The 10,227-nt window shown below is 47.2% G+C and overlaps 1 protein-coding gene across 1 annotated transcript in view; it reads left to right on the forward strand.

Moving 5' to 3' along the window:
* LOC129843036 (slit homolog 1 protein-like) overlaps positions 1–9,668 on the forward strand; it is a 123,162-nt gene extending 113,494 nt beyond the window's left edge. The window contains exons 33-38 of the mRNA XM_055911764.1: positions 1,578–1,705; positions 3,714–3,868; positions 3,976–4,106; positions 4,318–4,517; positions 7,300–7,538; positions 8,144–9,668. Of these exons, the coding sequence (XP_055767739.1) occupies positions 1,578–1,705; positions 3,714–3,868; positions 3,976–4,106; positions 4,318–4,517; positions 7,300–7,538; positions 8,144–8,403 (1,113 nt within the window). The 3' untranslated portion in view covers positions 8,404–9,668. The remainder of the gene's footprint in view (positions 1–1,577; positions 1,706–3,713; positions 3,869–3,975; positions 4,107–4,317; positions 4,518–7,299; positions 7,539–8,143) is intronic.
* The last annotated feature ends 559 nt before the right edge of the window (positions 9,669–10,227 follow it).

The raw sequence follows: 10,227 nt of genomic DNA on the forward strand, positions 1-10,227 counted from the left end.
TTAATGCAAATCTGGGAATATTTGGCCATGGGAATATTTCTGGTTGGTCTCGGGGAAGAGTTATGACGGGAGGCTTTTCAACAGGTTTGAGTGAAGTAGCAGCACAGATGTTGACTGAGAAACTAATGAGCATGGAGAGCCTCACACGTTTGATGAAATGAATGACCTCATAACTTTCAGTCTAACATAGTTATTTTCATACTGTTGTAGCTCTTCATTAAACGCACACCTTTTGTAAGTAGTTAACTGTCCTCTCCAAGTTTATCTGGAATTTAGCCCGACAGGATTTGACAAATGTGATTGGTTGATGATATAACATTGGCCTTGGTCTCGTCTTGCACTTCGCAGAATATAAGATCTCAACAATGATTGGAGAAGTGTTTAACATCACCAGCACCACGTCCTTATCATATAGTCTCTTGTCCTTATCATGTAGGCTCTTGTCCTTATCATGTAGTCTCTTGTCCTTATCATATAGTCTCTTGTCCTTATCATGTAGTCTCTTGTCCTTATCATGTAGTCTCTTGTCCTTATCATATAGTCTCTTGTCCTTATCATATAGTCTCTTGTCCTTATCATATAGTCTCTTGTCCTTATCATATAGTCTCTTGTCCTTATCATGTAGTCTCTTGTCCTTATCATGTAGTCTCTTGTCCTTATCATATAGTCTCTTGTCCTTATCATATAGTCTCTTGTCCTTATCATGTAGTCTCTTGTCCTTATCATGTAGTCTCTTGTCCTTATCATATAGTCTCTTGTCCTTATCATATAGTCTCTTGTCCTTATCATATAGTCTCTTGTCCTTATCATGTAGTCTCTTGTCCTTATCATATAGTCTCTTGTCCTTATCATGTAGTCTATTGTCCTTATCATATAGTCTCTTGTCCTTATCATGTAGTCTCTTGTCCTTATCATGTAGTCTCTTGTCCTTATCATGTAGTCTCTTGTCCTTATCATGTAGTCTCTTGTCCTTATCATGTAGTCTCTTGTCCTTATCATATAGTCTCTTGTCCTTATCATATAGTCTCTTGTCCTTAATCATGTAGTCTCTTGTCCTTATCATGTAGTCTCTTGTCCTTATCATATAGTCTCTTGTCCTTATTATATAGTCTCTTGTCCTTATCATATAGTCTCTTGTCCTTATCATGTCGTCTATTGTCCTTATCATATAGTCTCTTGTCCTTATCATGTAGTCTCTTGTCCTTATCATGTAGTCTCTTGTCCTTATCATGTAGTCTCTTGTCCTTATCATGTAGTCTCTTGTCCTTATCATGTAGTCTCTTGTCCTTATCATATGCGGGACTGTCCCGCACAATCCAGGACATGTAATCACCCCAATGCACATGCACGCACACACCCACACACACGCTGTACACACACAGAGGAAAACACACACACACTTATAAACATACACACACACACTTATAAACATACACACACACACAGAGGAAAACACACACAGAGGAAAACACACACACACACACATGCCCACACAGATATAGATACAGGCACACACACACAGAGGAAAACACACGTGTATACACACACACACATTCTGACCTGTGTGTGTTCCCCAGGTGTCGACAGCGGAGGATAACGGTATCCTGCTGTATAATGGAGACAAGCCAATGGCTGTGGAGCTCCATGAGGGACATGTTCGAGTCAGCTACGACCCTGGTAGTCAGCCTAGACACACTATCTACAGGTACACACACTATCTACAGGTACACACACTATCTACAGGTACACACACTATCTACAGGTACACACACTATCTACAGGTACACACACTATCTACAGGTACACACACTATCTACAGGTACACACACTATCTACAGGTACACACACTATCTACAGGTACACACACTATCTACAGGTACACACACTATCTACAGGTACACACACTATCTACAGGTACACACACTATCTACAGGTACACACACTATATACAGGTACACACACTATCTACAGGTACACACACTATCTACAGGTTATATATACACTACCGTTCAAAAGTTTGGGGTCACTTAGACATTTCCTTGTTTTTGAAAGAAAAGCAATTTTTTTGTCTATTAAAAAAACATCAAATTGAATAGAAATACAGTGTAGACATTGTTAATGTTGTAAATGACTCTTGTAGCTGGAAACGGCTGAGGCCCATTATCAGCAACCATCACTCCTGTGTTTCAATGACACGTTGTGTTAGCTAATCCAAGTTTATCATTTTAAAAGGCTAATTGATCATTAGAAAACCCTTTTGCAATTATGTTAGTACATCTGAAAACTGTTGTGCTGATTAAAGAAGCAATAAAAATGGCCTTATTTAGACTAGTTTAGTATCTCGGAGGATCAGCATTTGTGGGTTCGATTACAGGCTCAAAATGTTCAGAGACAAAAAACTTTCTTCTGAAACTCATCAGTATATTCTTGTTCTGAGAAATTAAGGCTATTCCATGTGAGAAGTTCCCAAGAAACTGAAGATCTCGTACAACGCTGTGGACCACTCCCTTCACAGAACAGGGCAAAGAATAGAAAGCGGAGTGGGAGGCCCCGGTGCACAACTGAGCAAGATGACAAGTACATTAGTGTCTAATTTGAGAAACAGACGCCTCACAAGTCCTCAACTGGCAGCTTCATTAAATAGTACCTTCAAAACATCAGTCTCAATGTCAACAGTGAAGAGGCGACTCCGAGTTGCAAAGAAAAAGAAAAAGACATTTCTCAGACTGGCCAATAAAAATGTAAAATTAAGATGGGCAAAAGAACACAGACACTGGACTGGAAAAAAGTGTTATTGACAGACGGATCTAAGTTTGAGGTGTTCGGATCACAAAGAAGAACATTCGTGAGATGCATAACAAATGAAAAGATGCTGGAGGAGTGCTTGACGCCGTCTGTCAAGCAAGGTGGAAGCAATGTGATGGTCTGGGGATGGTTTGGTGGTGGTAAAGTGGGAGATTTGTACAGGGTAAAAGGGATCTTGAAGAAGGAAGACTATCACTCCATGTTGCAATGCCATGCCATACCGTGTGGACTGCGCTTAATTGGAGCCAATTTCCAGGACAATGACCCAAAGCACAGCTCCAAACTATGCAAGAACTATTTAGGGAAGAAGCAGTCAGCTGGTATTCTGTCTATAATGGAGTGGCCAGCACAGTCACCGGATCTCAACACTATTGAGCTGTTGTGGGAGCAGCTTGACCGTGTGGTACGTAGAAGTGCCCATCAAGCCAATCCAACTTGTGGAAGGTGCTTCAGGAAGCATGGGGAGAAATCTCTTCAAATTACCTCAACAAATTGACAACTAGAATGCCAAAGGTCTGCAAGGCTGTAATTGCTGCAAATGCAGGATTCTTTGACGAAAGCAAAGTTTGAAGGACACAATTATTATTTCAATTAAAAATCATTATTTATAACCTTGTCAACATCTTGACTATATTTCCAATTCATTTTGCAACTGATTTCATGTATATTTTCATGGAAAACAAGGACATTTCTAAGTGACCCAAACTTTTGAACGGTAGTGTGTGTACACACACACACACAGACACCTTTTACATGTTATATACACACACACACAAACACACACACACACACACACACACACACACACAAACGTCATTTACATTCTATTCACAAACCCTGACTATCAGAAAATAATAAAATATCACCGGCACCTAACCTCTGACCTCTAACCTCTGGTGTTGCCGTAGCGCTGAGACGGTGAACGACGGTCGTTTCCATACGGTAGAGCTGGTGACCTTTGACAGGATGGTGAACCTGTCTGTGGACGGGGGTGCGCCCACCACTCTGGACAGTCTGGGAGGGGTCCCACCTCTGTCTGGAGAGGCACCGCTATACGTGGGGGGTAAGACACACACGACCTCAGCTGAGAGCTAGGTTCATATATCCTTTCTCCCTCTCTCACTCTCCCTCTCTCTCTCCCTCTCCCTCTCTCCCTCTCTCTCTCTCCAGGTATGCCAGAGAAGATGTCCTACTCCTCTCTGAGTCTCTTCCAGCCCCTCAACTCCTCCAGTTTCCACGGCTGCATCAGGAATCTGTACATCAACCACGAGCTGCAGGACTTCACCCAGACCACTATGAAGGTATGGTGGGAGACGGGGAGGAACATTCTGGTAACTTACCCAAAATTCCCAGGTTTTACAGAAATCCCAGTTGGAATATTCCCAGAAACCTAGGTGTGAGAAGTTGGAGAAATAATTATTTTAGTATTTTATTTCTGAAGCTAAAGACACATTTTCACACTGCGTCGATAATAACGTTTTTTTCCAATTCAAATTGTTTGATGTGCTGAAGCCGGGGGTGGTGCCAGGATGCCAGCCCTGCAGGAAACTGTTCTGCCTCCATGGAGTGTGCCAACCGGATGGTGCCCAGGGACCCCTCTGCCACTGCCAGCCTGACTGGGGTGGGCTACACTGCGATCAGCCAATCGGAGGAGGCCTTGTTGGGGGAGATGTTGCCCCGGCAACCACGGCTAACCCATGCCAGGGGAATAAGTAAGTGTGACTGGGGATGGGAGACTGGAGAGTGAGCGGTAAAGGGTTGTAGTCTGTTGTGGTTTATAGTGGGTCTATGTGGCTTGTTGTTATCTTGTGTTTTATCATGTTGATTTATTTTGGGGGTAAATCATTAAGTGTATGGTTTAATTGATTGTGTTGTCCGAGTCCCAGCTTTTGTATTTTCCCCACTGTATTTTTCTTATAGCATCTTTCTTTTCCTCTCCCTCCATCTCTCCCTCCATCTCTCCCTCTCCTTCCATCTCTCCCTCCCTTTCTCCCTCTCCCTCCATTTCTCCCTCTCCCTCCCTTCCCCCTCTCCCTCCTTTTCTCCCTCTCCCTCTCCCTCTATTTCTCCTTGCCCCTCTCCCTCCATTTCTCCTTCCCCCTCTCCCTCCATTTCTCCCTCTCCCTCCTTTTCTCCCTCTCCCTCCTTTTCTCCCTCTCCCTCCATTTCTCCTTGCCCCTCTCCCTCCATTTCTCCTTCCCCCTCTCCCTCCATTTCTCCTTCCCCCTCTCCCTCCATTTCTCCCTCAACCTCCTTTTCTCCCTCTCCCTCCATTTCTCCTTGCCCCTCTCCCTCTCCCTCCATTTCTTCCTCTCCCTCTCCCTCTATTTCTCCCTCTCCCTCCACTTCTCCCTCCCCCTCTCCCTCCACTTCTCCCTCCACTTCTCCCTCCCCTCTCCCTCCATTTCTCCCTCATTTCTCCCTCCCCCTCTCCCTCCATTTCTCCCTCCCCCTCTCCCTCCATTTCTCCCTCCCCCTCTCCCTCGATTTCTTCCCTCTCCCTCCCTTCCCCCTCTCCCTCCCTTTCTCCCTCTCCCTCCATTTCTCCCTCCCCTCTCCCTCCATTTCTCCTCCCCCCTCTCCCTCCATTTCTCCTTCCCCCTCTCCCTCCATTTCTCCCTCTCCCTCCTTTTCTCCCTCTCCCTCTCCCTCCATTTCTCCTTGCCCCTCTCCCTCCATTTCTCCCTCTCCCTCCATTTCTCCCTCTCCCTCCATTTCTCCCTCTCCCTCCATTTCTCTCTCTCCCTCCATTTCTCCCTCTCCCTCCACTTCTCCCTCTCCCTCCACTTCTCCCTCCCCCTCTCCATCCATTTCTCCCTCCCCCTCTCCCTCCATTTCTCCCTCCCCCTCTCCCTTCATTTCTCCCTCCCCCTATTTCTTCCTCCATTTCTCCCTCCCCCTATTTCTTCCTCCATTTCTCCCTCCCCATCTCCCTTCATTTCTCCCTCCATTTCTCCCTCCCCATCTCCTTCCATTTCTCCCTCAATTTCTCCCTCCCCCTCTCCCTCCATTTCTTCCTCCCCCTCTCCCTCCATTTCTCCCTCCCCTCTCCCTCCATTTCTCCCTCCCCTCTCCCTCCATTTCTCCCTCCCCCTCTCCCTTCATTTCTCCCTCCATTTCTCCTTCCCCATCTCCCTCCATTTCTCCCTCCATTTCTCCCTCCCCCTCTCCCTCCATTTCTCCCTCCCCCTCTCCCTCCATTTCTCCCTCCCCCTCTCCCTTCATTTCTCCCTCCCCATATTTCTTCCTCCATTTCTCCCTCCCCATCTCCCTTAATTTCTCCCTCCCCATCTCCCTTAATTTCTCCCTCCATTTCTCCCTCCCCCTCCACTTCTCCCTCTCCCTCCATTTCTCCCTCTCCCTCCCCCTCTCCATCCATTTCTCCCTCCCCCTCTCCCTCCATTTCTCCCTCCCCCTCTCCCTTCATTTCTCCCTCCCCCTATTTCTTCCTCCATTTCTCCCTCCCCCTATTTCTTCCTCCATTTCTCCCTCCCCATCTCCCTTCATTTCTCCCTCCATTTCTCCCTCCCCATCTCCTTCCATTTCTCCCTCAATTTCTCCCTCCCCCTCTCCCTCCATTTCTTCCTCCCCCTCTCCCTCCATTTCTCCCTCCCCTCTCCCTCCATTTCTCCCTCCCCTCTCCCTCCATTTCTCCCTCCCCCTCTCCCTTCATTTCTCCCTCCATTTCTCCTTCCCCATCTCCCTCCATTTCTCCCTCCATTTCTCCCTCCCCCTCTCCCTCCATTTCTCCCTCCCCCTCTCCCTCCATTTCTCCCTCCCCCTCTCCCTTCATTTCTCCCTCCCCATATTTCTTCCTCCATTTCTCCCTCCCCATCTCCCTTAATTTCTCCCTCCCCATCTCCCTTAATTTCTCCCTCCATTTCTCCCTCCCCCTCCACTTCTCCCTCTCCCTCCATTTCTCCCTCTCCCTCCATTTCTTCCTTAATTTCTCCCTCCCCCTTTCCCTCCATTTCTCCCTCCCCCTCTCCCTCCATTTCTCCCTCCCCCTCTCCCTCCATTTCTCCCTCCCCCTCTCCCTCCATTTCTCCCTCCCCCTCTCCCTCCATTTCTCCCTCCCCCTCCATTTCTCCCTCCGCCTCTCCCTCCATCTCGCCCTCATCTCTCCGTCCATTTCTACCTTTCCCTCCACTTCTCCCTCTGCATCCATTTCTTCCTCTCCCTCTCCCTCCATTTCTTCCTCTCCCTCCATTTCTTCCTCTCCCTCTCCCTCCATTTCTCCCTCTCCCTCCATTTCTCCCTCTCCCTCCATTTCTTCCTCTCCCTCTCCCTCCATTTCTCCCTCTCCCTCCATTTCTCCCTCTCCCTCTCCCTCCATTTCTTCCTCTCCCTCTCCCTCCATTTCTTCCTCTCCCTCTCCCTCCATTTCTCCCTCCATCTCACCCTCATCTCTCCGTCCATTTCTACCTTTCCCTCTATTTCTTCCTCTCCCTCTCCCTCCATTTCTTCCTCCCCCTCTCCCTCCATTTCTCCCAGGTGTGTGAGGGGTGTGTGTGTGGTTCAGGATGTTCAGTCATACAGGTGTGAGTGTGAGGAGGGCTGGCGCGCCACCCTGTGCAATCAACAGGGGGAGCTAACAGCACCAGCAGTGCCAGAAGGACCAGCCAAGCCGTGTTCAGTGCTGCTCTGCCAACATGGCCACTGTCAGCTGACTGAGGGAGGAGCGACCTACTGTCTCTGTGACACGGGATACACCGGGGACACATGTGACACAGGTAAGGATGGAGGGAGAGGATAGGAGGAGGGGGGACAGGTACGAGAGAGAGAACACCTGTGACACAGGTTATGACAGAGGGGGAGAGGTGTGGAGGGAGGATGGAGTGTGTGTTTGACAGGGAGAGACATTGGAATACTCGGTCGCCTCACGCCATTGTTGAGTGTTCTCAAGACGTTTAGTGGTGCCTTGTTTCGTCTTGGAAATACGATGCCATTGCTACATTAGGCAAACAATTAGTAGGCATCAACTTTGCCATCATTATTATGCCGTAAAATTTACTTTAGACAAATGTCATTAGATAGCAAAGTTCATAAAAAAGGTTTAGCAATGCTAACTTTAGCTAGGAAAAATGTCCTTCACTCTTAGCTAGCTAGCATTAGACTACATTTAACGTCAATCAGACGACATCACAATGATGACAAACAAATGAACTTTAGACATGTTGATAAGCTCCAACTGAGAATGTATTGAGAAGAAAGTTGTCGGACAGCAGTCCTCTAGAGAACATTCAAAACAATATTGTGACGATACATGAATAACCCCTACTGTGTTTGATGATGTCACACTACTCAGCCTCTTTAACCTCTGCCCTCTCACCTCTAGTTGAGTCAGCGTGCCACGGCGAGGCAGTGCGTGACTTCCACCGGGTGACGCGCGGCCACGCCGACTGCCAGACAACGCGGCCCTTCTCCTGGGTGGAGTGTCGGGGGGGCTGCCAGGGGGGCGGGGCGGCGGCCGGGGGTGCGTGCTGCGCCCCACTGAGGGTACGACGCCGGCGCTACACCTTCGAGTGCAACGACGGAAGTTCCTTCACACAGGACGTAGAGAAAGCAGTGGAGTGCGGCTGCAAGGAGTGTGTGTAGTCGTTGAGGTACTACACACGTACTACACACGTGGGCAGCGCAGTCAGCTGAAGAGGAGTTACTGAACACACTGTAGGAAAGTATATATATATATAAAACATGGACATTGTCTGTGTGTTGCGGACAACAGTGTTTGTAATATAGGACAGTTCTTCCCTGGCAAGGACGGCCAACCAACACCAAACCAACCAACCTCATCTTCGTCATCTTCATCTACATCAGCAACTACCTAAAGAAAGTCAACTGTGGTCTCACGTTAGTCATGTTATATTGAAAGGTCATTCTTTGGATTTATACTGTATTGTACACCCCTTTATCCATGTGCTCAAATCATTGTAAATGGAGGAACCTGTGTGATGCATGGCAGCCATGTTGGCAACAGGAAACCGTTGAGACACTTCTCTAGTTTCTTCCTGTTAAATGAGAAACTGCTGCTCTTTTTTGCTAGTTTACCATTTAATCTGTGTATCTTTTCACTGGGCTGCAATGCCAGTTCGCCCTCTAGTGGCCGGTCTTATAACGAGGGTGTTTGAAAGTTCAGATGGGGGAAGGGGGTGCGTTTTAGAGCGCAGCTGAGGCCCTGTGGCCTACTTTAAAGAGGTTGGGGCCTTTTGGAGTCTGTCCCAGCTTGATTTTAGCCAGAAACGTCCTCAATATTGGTCATGGTAATTGGTTATAATTGTATCATTGAGTAAAACCCGCCTCCCATCTCTCTGGTCCAATCAGTCTCCTTCTACCACGTCTGCAGTATTATGAAACTCAACACAAATGTAGCTTTGATAATATTTGAGTTATATTGTTGTAAAACTAAAACAGAAATGTGCATAACATTTGTTTAACATTTAGATTGTTTTTATAACTTAGTGTTATGTAGCCTAATGTAGCTCTTTGATTGTGATACAAAATGGTAAATACTTAACAGATTGTAATATATATCATTTCCTTTGGAGATAGTATTTTTATATGTTTGAATCCTGGCAGGGGAGAAGACTACACAGACGTTGTATTGGGTCTGTAGACTGAAGCAACATCTTGCTGTTCTTCTATACTGCCTGATCTAAAGCTGCCAAAACCAGCCAACCTATTGTCAGTCTAATACACAGTGTCGTCACGGAGACGTTAAATGACTATGATGTTATTGTTCTTATTACATGTTGTCTACCTACTTGGTGAATATAATATCATCAATGATTTGCTTCAGATTGTGTGTAGTGATGTTTTATTTATTTCAATAAAAGACATGATTTTCTCTCTTCCACCTTGAACGTGTTGTCAGTTCTCTCTGTGGCCTTTGACCTGGATGTGTGTGACCTTTAACCTGAACGTGTCAGTACAGTGTTTGGTCCAGGGGAGAGAAGAGGTCACGGAGTCTATGAGCTATGATAGATCTTAGTTAATCACCCCTGAAGAGAGAGAGAGTGATGGAGAAAGAGGGAGAATAACTGAGTGGAGGACAACAGAAGCAAATGAAAGGAGGAGTGGGGGAGATGGAGGACAGGATAGAAAGAGGGAAAGGAGAGGGGATGAGAGAAAGCCAGAAGAAGAGAGAGAGAGAGCAGCCTTGTTCCCTGGCAGTGTCTCATGGAGAGGAGAGAGAGAGCAGCCTTGTTCCCTGGCAGTGTCTCGGGGAGAGGAGAGAGAGAGCAGCCTTGTTCCCTGGCAGTGTCTCGGAGAGAGGAGAGAGAGAGCAGCCTTGTTCCCTGGCAGTGTCTCATGGAGAGGAGAGAGAGAGCAGCCTTGTTCCCTGGCAGTGTCTCGGGGAGAGGAGAGAGAGAGCAGCCTTGTTCCCTGGCAGTGTCTCGAGAGAGGAGAGAGAGAGCAGCC

Source organism: Salvelinus fontinalis, unplaced genomic scaffold, assembly GCF_029448725.1.
Source record: "Salvelinus fontinalis isolate EN_2023a unplaced genomic scaffold, ASM2944872v1 scaffold_0090, whole genome shotgun sequence".
Taxonomy (NCBI): domain Eukaryota; kingdom Metazoa; phylum Chordata; class Actinopteri; order Salmoniformes; family Salmonidae; genus Salvelinus; species Salvelinus fontinalis.